This window comes from Trichinella spiralis, assembly GCF_000181795.1.
Source record: "Trichinella spiralis strain ISS 195 chromosome Unknown Scfld4, whole genome shotgun sequence".
Classification (NCBI taxonomy): domain Eukaryota; kingdom Metazoa; phylum Nematoda; class Enoplea; order Trichinellida; family Trichinellidae; genus Trichinella; species Trichinella spiralis.
This window is the reverse complement of record NW_003526943.1, coordinates 756,260-773,853: the sequence shown is the minus strand read 5'-3', so window position 1 is coordinate 773,853 and position 17,594 is coordinate 756,260. Positions and strand designations below refer to the sequence as shown.

The window sequence follows — 17,594 nt, the reverse complement described above, 5'->3', positions numbered from 1 at the left end:
GAGTAGAAAATAATATGCAATAACATGAGAAGGGGAAGGGAGAAAAAGAATTAAAAATAATAACGTGCGAATGAGAACAAAATTTGACGATTCAATACCGCGCGCTTACCATACTGAATTAAAAAGGGAAAAAAAATTCTGTTTCATCTACCCATTGAAAGTCGATTGCGATTCACTTCTGATATTTCAGCAGATTTGCAATTTTTCGTTCTCTTCGCGGGCGTATCTCTGTACGGCTCTCGTGTAATATCTACAAATAAAATATATGCAAATGCAGACTATTTGAAAAAAAAAGAGAAAGCTCAAAAATTGCCATATATATATGCAGTTAAATAATGTTCAACGCATACATTTGTATATCATTCTTAACTGTTGTGAATTATTACTACTAAAACTTTTCAAATTTTTATCTGTTTCTGAAAAATTGTTTTTTCCATTTTCACAAACTCTTCTTACGTCGAACTGCAAATAAAACAACAATTTTCATAAATTATAATAATTTGCATAGGTGGAATTGTAAAAAGAAGAAAAAACACTTCAAGATCATTTTTTAACTAAAGCAAAGAAAAAAATTTTTTTTTCAGTTACAATGCACATCAAGAGACAAAGAAGACAAACAGCCACGGTTCCTTTTGACAAACAACTGACTGACTTCGGGAAACATACCCAAAATAATATCGTCAAGGATGCCCATGCCCATTTCTTCTGGATCTCTTTTCCATGACGAATCTTTACGCGAATTGACCAAACTTTTGCTTTGCGATTCAGCAGGCAGCAATTTCGTCTTCGCATCACCGGAATTAGAACCGTTGATCGCCAACGCCCTTTTCCTCTCCTGGAAACGAAACAACCAAAAGTGGTTCAAAAAATTGAAAACAAACGTCAATTATAATGCCAAAATTACCTCTGCTTTCCACTTGGCAAGATTTTCACCGTCTGCTTGCTAAGATTTAAATAGAATTGTTGTAAATTGAACTAGCAACTAACAAAAAACATTCGCACCTTCCAATTTCTTATAAAATTTGAAAAATAACCAAAAAATGTATTTGGTATTGTGCTCTGTACACTTTCTCCGTAAAATTCTACGCAATCTCTGAATGATTCCTAAGGGAAAAATAAAGTGAACAAAATTAAATTTAACCATTCCAGATCCGTATAATTTAATTTTTGAAAGAGCTAAAACTGAACGCTTACGGTTGCCTTTTTGGCGCTAGTGCGCAACTGAAGCATTTCTTGTTCAATCAGAGCTTTAAAATTCGTCAAAGCTGTTACAGATTCTCCACGCAAAGTGCATTCTTTTTTAACCAACTCGTATCCTTTTTCTAATTCATTCACATCACCAAGAACAGATTCCAATGAAACTAAAAAATATTATTTAAAAAGTTACTTTTACATAATTAAAAAAAGACAATAATTTCAAAACCTGAAGAAACTTTTTCCACAGCTTCGAGTTCTTGGGGAAAGCTGAGCAATTCTGGAAATTTATTTCTTATAGTCTCTGACAGTATGTGCAATAAACTAATCGACTTGTTGTGAGGTGATTTCAGAAATGGTAACTGTAAAATGATCATTTAAATAATAATAATAACAAGGTGAATTCAAATTATGATGCATCATTCGTCATACTGTTTCCAAAGATTGTACTCTGAATCCATAAATCCCGCCTTTCTTCGAACTGTTCATATAGTTTCCAAAGGCAAGAATAATTTCCAAAACTTTCCACAGTTTTTTCGCATTTCGCAGAGATTCCGCTGCTGCGATAACACTATCCAAAACGGGAAGAATTGTGCTCACCGAATCGGAAAAATTACCCATAAAACTCATAATTTGCAATTTCTGAGACAATCGTTCAATTCGTGACAACTAAACAAAAACACAATTCACTGCTATACTATATATATATACATATGTAATATTACTCACCCCAATCATGAAAATATCTTCCTCACAAAGCATGTCCATGGGTTGCTTGGACTGTTCATATTCTTTGTAAGATTTGATCTTAAAAAATTAAATAAGTAAAGGAAAATTTTCATTCCAAATAAATAAAAAATTGCTTTTCACCTCTTCTGCTGTAGGTATTATTCTCAGCAGAATTTCCACTTTTTCCGCAGAAAGTGCGCTAAGATCAAAACTATTCAAAGCTTTCATTATCGCAGCAGGTTCCATTGCCAATTTTCTTTTTGTTATACCTGCAATAAAATTCACTGCATCGATAAAGAACAAATAGAACTTCATTTCATTCTATTTCTTACGGCACATCATTGAAAGCTCAATAAAAATTCTTTCATAAAAGAAAAAAATTAAAAACAAGAGGTTCCATGCTGTGCAAGTCTACATATGCATGCTTGTCAGTTTTAAAGAAAATTCTAAAAAATCTATATCATAAGTCAAAAATTACGAATTCATATTCTCAGACATTCAATAATTTTATTGCTTTTATTCAATGACTTTTTAAATTCTCTTTTTGTTTTATTGCAATTACTAAACATTATGACAATTCTCATGCACCAACCACTTCGAGCAACTTGAAATAACTTCAACAATGATGACACATTGTGGATAACTTTACGAGATATTTTTTATTATTATTAATCTATAATTTACCATAGATGTGCAACAAAAATGTGTAAAACATGCGTCAAAATATATGTGCGCACAACAACAATACTCATTCAACATGATAAACTGTCATTTACCCAAATTTTGCAACCGTTTTGTATCCAAAAGTGATTTCTTCTTTATCGTTGCAGTTGTTTGCGGAGTTCCACCATTACTAACATTTAATTTGTTATTTGAAACACTTTCGTCTTTCATCAGACCTGGACCGAGTTTGAACAGCTCTTCGAAAGCGTCAAAATCGATTTTCTGCAAAACATCACCACTATATGTGTTCAATAGTATCGCAAATTTGTGTAAAACATACGCTGGAGACTATTTCATCATCAAGTTCACTGAAAACTGTTCCTTTCACTTGATTCGGCCTCAAAGCTACCCAATTTAATGTAGGCAGCTTGTATTTAGTTTGTATTCGCCTCTTTATCGTCATGTCTTAATGGATAATTCACAGTGATGTATGAACAATTAAAAAAAGATTACTCAACAAACTCACTTCCAGTGTTGGGCGTTGGCAATGAAGGATTATTCGGTGAAAAAGAAGGAAATCCATTTGCCGCTAGTGGAGGTGGAGGAGGAGGAGGTACTATAAGGTACAGTACGTATAAAATAAAAAGTAAAATTGAAAATTAAAACAACTTACTTAAAACAGCAGGAGAAGCTGTACGATTCATTGGCGGTGGAGGAGGAGGAGGAGGAGGTGGTGGGGGAGGAGGTGATAAAGCCTTTGCAGATGTATCCACAGCTAAATCAACAGTATCACCTTGTGTCGAGATATCATTTGCTACAATCGATGGCGGTCGACTTGTTTTGCTCTTATGCAATAAAGTAAGCTCTTTCATAGCATCTTCTAATTTTACTGCTTGCTTCTGCACTTCTTGTTCTTTTTCATTAAGCGTTTTCCGCAGTGTCGTCAATTCACTGTCAGATTTTTTATGCAAATTCTAATAAATAATAAAATGTCAAATAAAAGTGCACCAAAAGAAAAAACAATAAATATACCATAAAATGATCCCTCTCTTCTATAACTTCTGAAAGTCTGCAATCTAGAACCTTCAAGCGTGCCGCGTATTCGACTTCTAATTCCACGTTTTTATCATGTGCCTTAAAAAATAAACAGTAAATCGAGTACAGTAAAAAGATAATATTTAATTCGATCATTCAGTAAACGAATAAATAAATGTATAAATAAATTACGCATGAAAGTTCAGTTTCAATTTCTTCTACTCTTTGCAAGAGCTGTATTTTTTGTTCGCTGTCTTCCAACAACTGATCAACGTTGTATATATTTTCACAATATGCATTAATTTGTACCAACAAACCTTCACATTCAGTAAGTTTCAGCTTCTAAAACAACAACTAGTATGTGTAAAAACATTCATGACAAATAAAAAAATATCTACCCACCTCAAGATAATCATTGAAACCTAGCATACGAAATTCTTCTTGTAAGAAAACGCGATAATTCATATTTTCCACAGAATTCACTATTATATTAATAAACTGCATACATGCAACCTAAAAAAACACTCATTAATATCATCCTCTACACAACAACTTACATATATTTTAAAAAAAATTAATTAAACATAACTTTAAAATGATGCTTACCATAAAATCTACATGAAAATGTTCATAATCTTTAAAGTATGAAAACAAGGTTTGAAATCGTCGTTCTTCATTGAATTCCTAAAAATAATTATTGAAAATTAGTAACTGCAAACAAACAGCTATGACAATTTTGAAGTGTTACTCTTCTGAAACGATCAAAAGCCCGAGTAATTAGTGCATGACCACCGTTGACTAAACATATTGCGGCTAGAAGAATCAAAACTAACGCCTTTGTTCTAAACAGCAGTAAATATTGTAAAATTTAAAAATACTATTGAAGAAAAACGACTAAGCTACCTCAGGCTTGGATGCAGGATGCTTTTAACCAAACAATATATAGCTTCGCTGTCGTTGAAGACGACATTCAAACCATGCTGGAATAAAAATATGTTTCACAATAATTGATTAGCACTAGCAAATTCAATATGGAAAAAGTATTCATTTACAGTATTATTCATAATAGCTCGAAGACACTGTATGCAAATGTGAATGTCATCTTCAGGATCACCGAGAAGATTTCGGCTGGTAGGAGTACTTCGAAACCGTTTTAAACTATCACCGGATTTTGGCGTAGATGAGCCTGGCAAAGAATCAGATAGAGAAGAACGATCGGATAATGGTCTAAATAAAGCAAAGACAAAATTATTGTGCATCAGTCTGTGTTCACCAAATGTTTGAAATTGTAAAATCTTACTGAAACCCCCTGGTATCTTGTATATATTGGAGATATCTCACAAGTGTCTCCAAACCTTTATTTTCATCATTGAGAAATTCGCGCACCCAACTAAAACAGAAAATTAAACATTAAAACATTAAATTAAAAGAACTGTTTTATTTTCTTTAAATGATAATTTCACTTCATCTTCATTGAAATAAAATAAAATAAAACAAAATAAACGAGATTCTCATTAACAACGTAACGTCGAAGAATAATTATTAAAAAAAGAAATGTGCAAAAAATTTTCAATTTTTTTAAACGTTTCATTGTATCACAAAATAAAACGAATTAAATAACTGATGATTGTTGTTTAGCTTAGATTTTTGTTCCAATCTGTCATTGTCAAAGAATACGAAAGTTTTAACCTAGCAAAATTTTGTAATTAAAAACGTGAATTTCAATCAACTTCGGTCAATTATATGTAATGCCTATCATTAGATTTTTTTTTCAAAAATTAAAAAAAAAACAAATTCATTTTCTATTCAGATTCATCAATATAAAGAATATGATGTCAATTCGCTTAGAAGTAGATTATATTATCAATTATATAGACTGACTATAACGTATTTTCAATTGAAGCCTCATTTGCATAATTCTTCCATAATTAAACAAAATAAGTGAATCAACAACACCATACTCAATGCTGTTTGTACGAAGTGAAATTTCCAAATGTCGCAGCACCACTGTAGATCTGTCATCCGGAGTCGATTTTTTCTTCTAAAAATTAATTAGTTAGCAGAAAAATAATAATAAAACAGTTTAACCTTTTTAGATCCCTTTGGATCTAAATAACTGCGAAGCTTGTCCAGATACAATTTCGGAGAACCTTGTTCGATAAATTTTTCCTAATAAAATATCAAAACCAAAAATCAAATAAAATAAAAAAATATATATTTATGATATACCTGATCACAAACTAATTCCCATTTTTTGCTGAAATCGTAACCACGCAAAATCTTGGCTTTCTGTGGAGGTAAATCCATCTTTTTCTAAAAAGTCAAAAATTGATTGTTGTGACTTGATAGAATTAGTTCACTGATCATTCAATTTATTTATTCAACTTTTTACGTACATCACTGGTTGATAAAATTAATATATATCAAAAAATTATGTAAGCCATTTATTATTATCATTTCAAAAATTAACTTTATTTAAATGTTTTTTTTGGTATAAATTAAGTTGTTTTTATTGTATTTCGTTAATTTAAAAAAACAAAGTGAAAAGAAGAAAGCTAAAGTAGAGATTTATTATTATTATTATTATCTTTTTAAACTGCATTATTAGTAAACATTATTAGATGTAAATCTGGCTTCAATAAGCAATACAATCAGTGATGCATTTTATTTGGAGTGAAATTAAAATCCAATATTTTACAACAAATCAGAGATAATTTCAATTCAGCATATAATATTTTCTATAAAAATCAGCAATTATATATTTCAAACAGAAATGTAATTTGTAGATGGTAAATAATAGGAATAAATTAAAACGAATTGTATGTAAATTTTAATTTTTTGATTTAATAACAACTGTAAAATCAATGAATGCTAGCAAAATGACAAAATCAGATACCACGTAACAAAGCAAATGGTGATAATTTCAAACACAAAGTGAACAAGTTCAGTCGATGGTCGCCCGTCGTATTATAAAGAATGCTCATTTGAATGCAATAAAATGTAAAGTGTATATAATATTGCAAATTTTCTGCATCATCATTGTCAACATTAACGATAAATTTCATAAATAGAAACACAGTCTGTCTGTTGGTGAATTCTCAAAGCGATTCACTGCTTGCATTTTAATAACTGAAAAATTTTCCAACTTTCAAACATACAATCCCCCAGGAAACACTTCACTGCAAGACTGAATGATAGGATCTTTAAAATTAATGAAAACAAAATACTGATATTTGAAATAAAATATTAGTATATTATAGTTCTATATTATCATTCCAAAATATACAAACAATAACAATTATTCAACAATGAAACAAATCTCAAATGCATATTTTTCATTATAACTTTATATTTTTAGAATACCAATTAGCAATTTTTTCAACTTTAAAAGCATCACTGAAAATTTAATATCAACATTTCAACGCTTTTTTATTAGGGAAGACAAGCCATCAACTGGTGAATGGAAATTTAATCATTTGAAATGTTCATTTAGGCAAACTAAAACTAAAAAATAACTATAAACAAAAAAAATTTATAAAGAATCAATAATATACTGATGTATTGAGACCTTGATGAAAATAGACATTTTCATTAATCAAGCAGAAATTGTTTAACCAATTTTTTACCATAATTCATAGTTCTTTTTCCTTCAATTTTAATAAAATCCATGGAGAAACAATTTTAAAAATACGTTTTTTCTTCAATGCAAATCGTCAATTTGGAAAAGTAGAAATTAAATTTCAATTTACTACTACTGATAAATTTCAAAAAAATTCTGTACTACAAATGAAATTCGGCTTATGTATATTTTTGATATGAATATAATGAAAATGCTTCAACACTTCGATCAATAATCAATCACAACTCCAGCAACGCCATTTTGCTGCTGAAACATACCAGCGCAAGCGAATCAATTTCAATCCATTCCAACTTGAATTATCACGATCACATTATCGCATTATTATTATTATTATTTTATTGATCAACATTTCAGTTCGATAAAACATTTTTGTATATTCATAAAAATTCTGGAAACGAACAAAAGAAAAGAGAGGAAACCTATACCAATTATGATTTACATCCAATAACAAATAATGATGGGCAGGCACGTTATAAAAGCATCTGACACCTTAAACTGAGAATTTTAAACATAATCTTCAAATTAAAAAAAAATAAAATTTTAAAGTGCTAATAATTCATTTGTTATTATTATTGAAAAAGATAATTTTATTTTCTTTTCAAATAATAAAAGCACTGCAGCGTCAGAAGGTGAAATGTTTAATATAATCAAGGATGCGGAAAAGAAAAGAAAAAAATACAGTTCAGGAGAAATCACACAGATAAAGAGATATGGATAACTTTCTATTTTACTAATCAAATGAAGTCCAATGGAAAAAAATATGCCATTGATGGTGTATGATTTGACTGCTGAACATCAGCAATTATAAGACAAGCATCTTCAGTCATTCGTTCTAACATCCCATCACAAAATCAGATTTAATTTTTTCTTTTTTTTGCATTTGATCGGATTTCAAATGAAAAATAAATTTTTATATTTTAAATTGAACGTATATAAAAATCAGTTGAAATTAGAAATAAAGAATAAAAACTTAAATTGATTTTAAACAGAATGTAATTTATGATGAATGAGTCATTAAAAGGAAAAAATAAATTTTTCATTTCCTCAACAGATGTTTTCTTAAAACATTTTGTCTTTTTTTCTGCTAATGAAAAAGTTGCTGACCGAAAATTCAATTAATTGAAAAAAAAGTACTGAAAAATTGAAACAAATCTTGCTTGCACTGCAAAATAATTTTCACACGAATAAAACTGTCAAAAGCACACCACGCACAGTTTACGATAATTCGTTTCAAATAACAATTTAAGAAAAAAAAAGTAATTCACAATTATTTTTCCTTTTCAACAATGCAAATTTTCAATATTTACAATTTAACAAATTTACAGAAAAAAAACAATTATTATTTTTCATATCATATGATCAAAAATGGCAAGAATGACCATTGGTCAACATAATCTAACTCTGACGGCCTTGCGACCTCATTGATTCCCCAGCTATGCTATGCTAACAATTCGGCCACTGGAACCAGTCAGTCAGTCCACTGAGTAAAAGCACTGAATTTTACTCTGCATCAGAATTTCCTTCCTGCTAACAACACTTCTTCCAACTTCAGACTGTATATTTTAATAATTTATAGTTTTTGTAATTCTTTTTTGTACTATTAAGTATTATTTGAAAACTGCTAGCTACTGAATTTTGCCAGTGAAAAAAATTATCTTCTTCAGTATATGTGAATATAGCTGATTATGAAAAAGCAGTTTTCCAACTTTCGTTTCATCAATTCAGGCCATGAGAGCGAGCGTATATATGATAAATATAGCAAGCAGTTTCAGTTCAATTTGCCAAAAGGCATGTGGCGAACTCAGGGTGTAGATAAACGTCAAGTGAACATAATTTTTCACTGAACGCAGACCCTCAAGTCAAAACTAATTAATTCACTGATAATAACACTGAAGAATAAAAAGAATTCAATCCTCCATATTCAATTATAAATATCTGCTACCAATAACTGCTTACATATATAATAAGTGAAAAAGAAAAGAAAGATGTATCATGATGCAGAACATGCATCAATTTGTAAAACTTAATGCTAAGCAGAAAGAAAGGAAAAGAAAAAATGAAAAGAAAAATCCTCCCATGAATAGAAGCATTAAAAAATTTATACATTAACATAAAGAAAGCTTCCGAATAATATTAAAAAAGAAATATATATGTATAATAAAAGTGCAGATGATTCACAAGAGAAACATGTTTCTTAACAAATGTGCATGCATAAAAAACATGTGTCACAGTCATTTGCAAAATAGTTGATGAATGTCCGCCCTTTCTAAAAACTGAATAATGAATCGGAAAAAACAGATATTTACAAGTTCACGAGTGAAAATTTTAATATTTATTTCTTGTGCATGATTTGTTTTCAGTGTCAGTTGTTTTATCAGAATAAAAAAAGTTATTTAAAAAAATTATAAAATAAAAATTGTCCATCTGAGGCCAAGGTTGAATTGAGAAAAGGTGTACGAGAAAGTTTCTTCCTTTACACCAACAACGGTGGTAATAATAGAAGAAGGACAAGAATGAAAACTCATTTTAAAGGAAATAAGATACAAACTCCTCCCTCTCCCTCTGTGAGAAGAACAGAAAATCTGTTAACGAACAGCTGCACTACTGATATAGCATTTATTCAAAAAATAATGAACCAAATTAGTGACAGGAAGCTGTATTATTAATCTCACCAACGGTCCTGATGCATACTAAACAGAAGCTACTGAAACTGCAACAGCAACTGCTGTTTTGCAAAGCTCAAATTTCATCAAACAATGGTGATAAGAGTTGTCATTAAAAAAATAAGAAAACTAACTTGTTTCAACAATTATTAAAACTATGCTTAATATGAAAACAGCTTCGTTACATTAAAATCATTGATGGGAAAATGAAATTGGGCAATTTTGAAAGACTTCTCTGTATGCAAAGAAATCAATAAATTTAGCATACATCAATCCTGAAATTCACACAATAAAACGCAGTAAATAAAATATCAACCAACCCATTTTTGCAAAAGAAAATTACAAATTAAAACAATAAAAATAATAGCAAACATGAATGCACAATAATATGAAACTGTGTAAGTGGATGAAAAATTATAGTGGGAGTTGCCACGTCATGATCATCATCATCATCAGATAAGAAATGTTAAAGAAGCCGAAACATGATCACCGGATGACAGGGTCCTTGATTAGGATGTACAAAAATGACAATACAGCCAGAAGACAGTTATTAACCCTGATACAACAACGCATAAAGATGCAAAAGATAATGAAATGAAATTTGATGATGCAATTATTGCATTGGCAAATTTTCAAACGATTTGCAGATCAATTTGACAATAGAAATTTATTAAACATAATTTCATAATTATTCGCAAAAAATTTTTTTTTGCTAAAGTTAAAAAAATATACTTACTAGTACAAGCTCAAAAAGTCTTTCGACTTCGTCACAGCTCGGCATGGTGGAATCAATTAGCGCCATAATTACAATGTATAAAATGAGCGGAAATTGTGCTCAAGAATTTAGCAGACAAGAAGAAAACACCGATTTAAGCACAAACGAACGAGCAAGCAAGCAAGCTAGTTATAACGCAATATGTCGGTTAACAAAACAAACAATTCTATTATCATCCTGTGACGATCGGTAATGAATGATTCACACTGAACGTTAGCGTTCCGCAGCGGCCACGCATAGAGTAAACCAGTTAGTTGCAAGAGAAAGCAAGTTTCTATACAGTAAACCAACTAATGATAAACTTACTATTAAAACGTCAATTAGAAAATTTATACCGTATTTTATGATATTCAAGTATATATGCATATTGAGGGGAAATTATTTCAAAAATTTCCCTTTTATTCAAAGCTTGTAATTTTCAAAATATATTTTTGATTTTTATTTATTAAAAAATATTTTATACCTTACTATTTTTTAAGCATTTAATCAAAATACACAAGTTGGAACAATAATCACGCTTTACATTTCAAAGTTGCACAAAATACCATAAATATTTTCTTTAAAATATTTAAAATACACAAATTTATTTCACTTTTCATGTTTACTTTTGCGTTCTTAAAATTAATTTTATGCGTTCTGCAAAGAAAGATTTTACATTTTAATAATTAAAATCAGTTATAACAACTAGATGATCACTGCTAGTCATATTGACTTTCACGAATTCATCCGATGATTTCCGTTACTTTTTAACATTTCACATCATGGTTTTTTATGTTTTGCTGCAGTAAAAATGTCCAGTTTCAAAATAACAGTTATCAAATTATCATTTCCTGTGCTTTATAGGTTTTAAAAACAATTATTTTCACATTCTTCTCTCATCACATCGAATTCAAATTTCAAGTTTAACTTTTTTCATCAGAAAAGCATTCTTTTGACAGCTGCTTATTTTTGATAAAAAAATACTTTAATCATTCCAAAATGCAGTTTCATTTCAGTTTATTTTCATTCTTTTCTATTTTTACATTTCTGAAGAATATTAAACAAATATTTTGCAGAAATGCTCGCCAAAATGCCCCAGGGTCGTAAACATTAAAATGCATTGCAACTAATTGCATATATAAAATCTTTTTTTCGAAATTACTTATTGCGAAAAAAAGAAATAGGTACATGAATTTAATTCTTATTCTTTTTATTAATACAACCAAGTAACATGAATAAAAGTAATGTGATATTTTTCAGAATTTTTTTGAACATGTTTTTAAACTCGCTTTGTGTTGTTCTAATATACAAGGATGTAATATAAAATCCCACGCATATTATACAAATAACTGCAAGCAGTTGCAAAGCAGAATCAAAATTTACAAAAATGATTTTCTCCTGAAAAAATTTAAAACGCATCTGATTTTTAATATTTTAATTTAATTCGAAATAGCTTTTTCACATAATTAATTATTCATTGAACATTATAGTTGAATTAAATGCAATTACGGTGTTATTTGGAAACTCTTCTTTTTTTTGCTATTCAGAAATTATATTTTCTAGACAAACTGTTGCCTTTCTTTGTTTTTTATTTCCTGAAACAGATGAATTTTGAAAAAAAACTTTTTCAATGATATAATGCGATGATTGAAATTGATTTACCATAAAATTTTAATTTGCATTAATATACATCATCAAATGATTTCTAACATTATTGCTATCAAACAAAAATAAACAACAGTCGACTTTTCTTAGCAGTGGATTATGCTAAATTGATTCGATTTAAATAAATAATCATAATACTTTTAATTCGAGTTATCAATAGCTGAAATATAATATTTGCATTAATTCTTAATAATTTAAATATACAAATTTATGGATTTATACAATTGGAACGCACACTTTTACTATGAATGGGATAGTCGTGTAAAATTGAAATTTAATTCTGCTCTGCCAATATAATAATGCAGTGCTCATTTAGTAGAAACATTTGAAGAGGAAAATTTTTTCAATAAAATTCATGTTGGCTTTGTGTAGATACATTGGATCCAAACACGATACATTTTCAACTGCTTGAATCGATTCACTTGAAGACGTCTGTCAATGTGCATCTCGTCCTTTTGCAAACCGACACTTTTAAATAAACAATCAACTTCATCTAATCAATAAGAAAAAGAAAAAATAAAGAAATTCAACAACAACAACAACAGAAAAATTAATAAGCTTACCACAAGTGAAAAAATAAACTCTAGTTCCATCTCGGCGAACATAAAAATTATCACTTATGCACTGGCCTAAAAGAAGCAATATGAATGTTTAATGAATTTAAAGCTTAAGAAAATGTTCAATAGACGACATTTATAACCGTTTTTAAAACGCAGCTGTGCCATATCGTATAATCCATAATCGCGGAAAAGCAACTGCCCTCCAGGTTTCAAGTAAATTATCAAATTCTGAAGCGCTTTTTTAAATCTGAGTAAAACAAAACAAACAAAATGTGCAATATATATATATATACAGCAAACAAACAATATATGCCAGTGCTATTATTACTTTAGAGGATTCAAAGATGACAATACAAAGATGAGCATAATGCAATCAAGAGATCTTTCTTCAAATGGTGGCTGAAATTTCTCATCACATATATCCCAAACAAATGCGTTGCAACGTTCTTCATCGTAAATTCTCTTTTCCTAAAGAATTGATGTTATTCTATTTTTACATCATTATTCCATTTCAACACATTTACCTTCAACAAGTCAATTGCCACTTGTGAAAAATCACACGCGTAAATGAATAAAGATGATTTGCTAAAATTACAACATCATTTCATCATATTAAAAAAATTATTTTTACTGTAAAAGATTGTTTAAATTACAAAAGTATTTATTCAAAATGTCTTAAATTAAAATTATAAGTACTTTAATAATATTCCAATCATTAATAAATTCTTTTTTTTTCTTTTAAATATATTATTGTATAGGTAAAGGAAGGGTGAGTTTTCCATTTATATTTTTAAAAATTAAATCATAAATTAAGAATAAAAAGAAAATCAGTGATGAAAAGATCAAATGAAATATGAAGTACTGATTTGCAGGTAGTGTTACTATTAATACTAAAAGTATACGAAAAATTTGAAACGTTGAACTCACTCTGTTGCTTGCAGTAAAGGAAAAACAGCATTGCCAACACCACAACCAACCTGAAACATTATCATTTTATTGAACATAAAACCTACCGAATGTATACAAATGGAATAGAACATAATATTAAAGGCAATATATAAATAGTCGAAAAATTACATAAACTTTTTTGTATTACAAAAAATATTATTGGAAATTTACATAAATATGAGTTTGACAATGGAAAAAAATTATTGTTGGATAGTTTCCATCAATGGTGAAACGCAGCCAATCCATCCCAAATAAAGTGTTAAAATTAATGTAGATTAAATTTTGCTTGTTCAGAACAAAAGAAGAATCGTCAAAAGTATGTGCCGATGCTTTACTTAACATGCAATTCAATGTATCGGTGCAAAAGTGTTCATTTTGCTCTTAAAGCAAAATCAATTGAAAAACTATACCAAATAGTTGAAAAATAAAAAATTGCTCACTTGGAACTATTAAATGATAAATAAATTGCAATTTTTTCTGATTTTAAATGTTTTCAAAATGTATGAAAATTAATGTTTTCACATTATCATAAAAAATAAAGAATAAAAAGTCGAGTTGATGTTCTCAGTTTATTGATTTCATGAAACAACTGCACGAAATTCAGCGCACAAATACATTCGTATTCATAATAATTTAATTTAATTTTACATCTCACCTTTCACCATTACAAATTATTGGTCATCATTAGTAGTAATATTATTGGGATATGTAATTGAAAAGTTTCAATTTATTTGAANGTTCAATTTGTAAAAAGCAATTACATAATTAGTATAATAAAACAGTGAAAGAAAAATATCTAATTTTTCTATGAATAATAGACAGCTATAAATGAGGAGGAAGAAGAAGAAGAAGTAACAGTAGNAGNAAATGCACGNTGATTCNNTTNGGCCTTGTTTTAAATGAGAAAATTTAATCTTACATTATTTTTACCGGCCCCATCATTCAAAATCATGATGCAAGTATGTTGTAAATAATAATTAAGTATATTGTGCCAGTGTGTTAATTGATAGTGGTGAAATAATTTCATNTCACCATTTCCNGTCTGTCTCTCTTGCCTTTGCTACTCTTTTGCCACCAAGGTTCAGNTTGAATTTAACAGCAGTCGTAATTNGATCNAATTAATAGTCAANTCAATACAACTATTCTGAAGCTTTGCCAAAACCAACAAGTAAATATTATTTGTCGTTGCAACTTGGAATAACATAGTAGAATCATATCCCATTTCAACATATTAATTATATACCTGAATATCTACATATATATGCATTGTTCAACTGTAAATCTAAAATTGCATTCAGTTTACTCCGTTTTACATGTATAAATATCTAAACAATTTTAATCAACAACAACAACAACAATAATAATAATGATAATATTTCATCTATCCGCCGATATGAATTTTAAATAAAAAGACAGATATAATTATCTTCTCAGTTATGATAAATTACCATTTTCAAATTCATTAAACAACCTTGATAAAAGGTTGTTTTTAAGATTATTAAATATTAATTTTTAAAAGCAAACGTGCACACGTGACAATTAAGAAATGAAAGCAACTTGAACAACGAACATCGAATTCAATTAATCAGAATAAGATAAAATAAATAAATGATAAGCAGACAGACAGGAAAAAAGGCACAAGAAAGCTAAATAAATCATCAAGAAATGTCAGCTTTAAGCTACTCTGATTAAAGAAGGAAAATATTTTGTTGTTGTCTTTTTATAAATTATATAAAATTATACATCCTGGTTTGAAAATATGTTTAAAACTAGTTCCACTGATGCGATGATCACAATTCAGTCGACATCAGCAATGTATGAACTGTTCAAGCGAGACAAGTTGCTGTTCATCATCAAAGCACAGTTTCGCCTGAATCTTCTACAACAGAGAAACGTTATAAATAACCTACTTCTGACAGATTTGGGTCAACCCAACTGATTACGTAATTTGCATGGATTGGTGATGAACAATGGCAATGCTGCAGAACCAGGAAGGATAAAAGTCAAAACTGGCTAATTATTATGCGAACACAATACTATTTTGGGACACTCCATTCATTTGTCTTCCATCACCCCTCTACAACAAGTCTGCATACGATTCGGCTACAAGTTCAACAACTCTCAATAAACCCAGTATGACACCAAACTATTCAAGCGGTTGATGATTGCATTACATTGGACAAAAATCAGTCCAATCGACCTCAACAAAGAGAACTGAATTCTTCTTATTGAATAATGCACACACACACACACAATATCCTTTCTATCTATTTTACACAACATCTTACCTCGAGAATTTTATATGATTTTTTCAAATTATTCGACAACGATGAGCAGGTAGTATTTTTAACAAGATTTCCCAATTGTGGAAATTCTGCAAACAACCAATTTCGATCTTTAAAAAATTGCACATTATGTTGGATATAAAATTGATCCCAAAATTTATTCGCTTCGCATTCGTAACGTTCTACAAATACCCACACACACACACGCATAATTAATGTGCATGATACATCATCTATATCTGATATAGAAACTTATTATACCTGCGTCAGAGGATGAAACTAATGTTGCTTTGTTTGCATTTATTTTCGCTTTTGCTTCTTCTTCTTGTTCTTCACTCCAACGAACGTTATCCCTAAAAAACAAATTTAAATATTCACTTTACTTCTCTGATTTGTTGTCAATGTTTATCAAAAATTTACACCGCACAGTTGAACACACATCATATGATAATGATAATAATAACAATAGTTTGATTCATATGTTTTCTCATGATTTAAAAGTCAACTGAATCAAGCTGAAATTGATGACGTATAAAATATTTTTCTTTAAATAAATATTTCCCTAAATATTGTAAACGAAATAAATTTCTAAATGACAATACTGACGTATTATTGATGCGGGGCGGAATTTCAAATTGTAAAAAAAGTACTTTTCAAGTTATGCATAAAAATCAAGAGATTCATTATCAGATGATCAGTTGCAACGTTTGTTTGTTCTGAATTGGTGACGTTGAGGAACAATTTTCACGTTTTCAATTAAAAAATACTTCATATTTTTTCCTGGTTTGAGAAGTGATTTTTTCTTCCTGAACAAAAAGCCCACTTTTACTACGCAATTGGTGTTCGTCACAGCAAACATATATGTATATATATATATATGTAAAGCCGACCTGATAGCTGAGCTTGGGTCAATAATGGTAGATCATAAAGAGAAAAAGGGTAAAAATTTTTTACAATCGGATTATTACCAAGCATTGTATTTGTAAACTTGATCCACCTGCGTCAAATATCTGGTACCAAATTTGGGTCGTCTACTTTCTGCTTCATCCGCTTGATCGTAATCGCCTTGCATTTGTTGCTTTGATTACAACTGGCTAGTTCAACCTCTCTATCACAGGCTTCCTGTGCTTAACGAGCAGAGCATCGTAAACTAGCATCATTAGCAAACATTTTAGCAAATAAAAAACAAAGTAAGCAACCAAGAGATTGTCTGTAATTGCAAAAAAACAACAACAACAACAACAAATACCAAATAATGAAAGCACAACTTAAAATCACTTTATTGAAACACAAACAAGCACAATAAATGTAAAATGAAAATCACCTGATCAGAAAAGAAAAGAAATAATATAAAGCACAGACATGAGAAAACTGAGGTGTGAACATTAAATTAAGCCATATACCAGCTCAGCTGGATTTCAACAACACCATTAGGACAATGGCAAGAACGGTTTCTTC

At 29.5% G+C, this 17,594-nt stretch overlaps 3 protein-coding genes across 3 annotated transcripts; 1 reads left to right on the top strand and 2 right to left on the bottom strand.

Annotated features, from left to right (window-relative positions):
• Positions 1-143: 143 nt before the first annotated feature.
• Tsp_00179 (formin 2 Domain protein) lies at positions 144-5,928 on the bottom strand. The gene is made up of 25 exons (XM_003375946.1): positions 5,851-5,928; positions 5,710-5,790; positions 5,556-5,662; positions 4,928-5,011; positions 4,674-4,848; positions 4,525-4,601; positions 4,370-4,463; positions 4,228-4,305; positions 4,024-4,134; positions 3,814-3,963; positions 3,619-3,720; positions 3,260-3,560; positions 3,113-3,202; positions 2,927-3,051; positions 2,700-2,868; positions 2,486-2,566; positions 2,065-2,192; positions 1,924-2,001; positions 1,627-1,863; positions 1,424-1,556; positions 1,195-1,361; positions 905-943; positions 667-835; positions 448-462; positions 144-250 (listed from the first exon to the last, which is right to left on the bottom strand). The coding sequence occupies exons 1-25, from the start codon at positions 5,926-5,928 to the stop codon at positions 144-146; spliced, it is 2,976 nt and encodes a 991-aa protein (XP_003375994.1).
• A 4,459-nt stretch (positions 5,929-10,387) lies between these two features.
• Positions 10,388-10,892, top strand: Tsp_00180 (secretin receptor). Its single transcript, XM_003375945.1, has 2 exons — positions 10,388-10,470; positions 10,664-10,892. The coding sequence occupies exons 1-2, from the start codon at positions 10,388-10,390 to the stop codon at positions 10,890-10,892; spliced, it is 312 nt and encodes a 103-aa protein (XP_003375993.1).
• A 1,804-nt stretch (positions 10,893-12,696) lies between these two features.
• Positions 12,697-17,266, bottom strand: Tsp_00181 (methyltransferase domain protein). Its single transcript, XM_003375944.1, has 9 exons — positions 17,105-17,266; positions 16,398-16,489; positions 16,140-16,318; positions 13,831-13,880; positions 13,428-13,488; positions 13,232-13,371; positions 13,044-13,150; positions 12,907-12,972; positions 12,697-12,836 (listed from the first exon to the last, which is right to left on the bottom strand). The coding sequence occupies exons 1-9, from the start codon at positions 17,206-17,208 to the stop codon at positions 12,697-12,699; spliced, it is 939 nt and encodes a 312-aa protein (XP_003375992.1). The 5' UTR covers positions 17,209-17,266.
• Between the last annotated feature and the right edge of the window lie 328 nt (positions 17,267-17,594).

Coding starts and splice junctions, on each gene's coding strand:
- Tsp_00179 (XM_003375946.1), bottom strand. CDS start 5,928: ATGGATTTACCTCCACAGAAAGCCAAGATTTTGCGTGGTTACGATTTC. Junction 4,849..4,927: donor TATATACAAGATACCAGGGG/GTTTCAGTAAGA, acceptor TGCTTTATTTAG/ACCATTATCCGATCGTTCTT. Junction 3,052..3,112: donor GCCAACGCCCAACACTGGAA/GTGAGTTTGTTG, acceptor TTATCCATTAAG/ACATGACGATAAAGAGGCGA.
- Tsp_00180 (XM_003375945.1), top strand. CDS start 10,388: ATGTTAAAGAAGCCGAAACATGATCACCGGATGACAGGGTCCTTGATT. Junction 10,471..10,663: donor GACAATACAGCCAGAAGACA/GTTATTAACCCT, acceptor TATACTTACTAG/TACAAGCTCAAAAAGTCTTT.
- Tsp_00181 (XM_003375944.1), bottom strand. CDS start 17,208: ATGCAAGGCGATTACGATCAAGCGGATGAAGCAGAAAGTAGACGACCC. Junction 16,490..17,104: donor GTTTACAAATACAATGCTTG/GTAATAATCCGA, acceptor TTTGTTTTTTAG/GGATAACGTTCGTTGGAGTG. Junction 12,837..12,906: donor AGTTTATTTTTTCACTTGTG/GTAAGCTTATTA, acceptor CTTATTGATTAG/ATGAAGTTGATTGTTTATTT.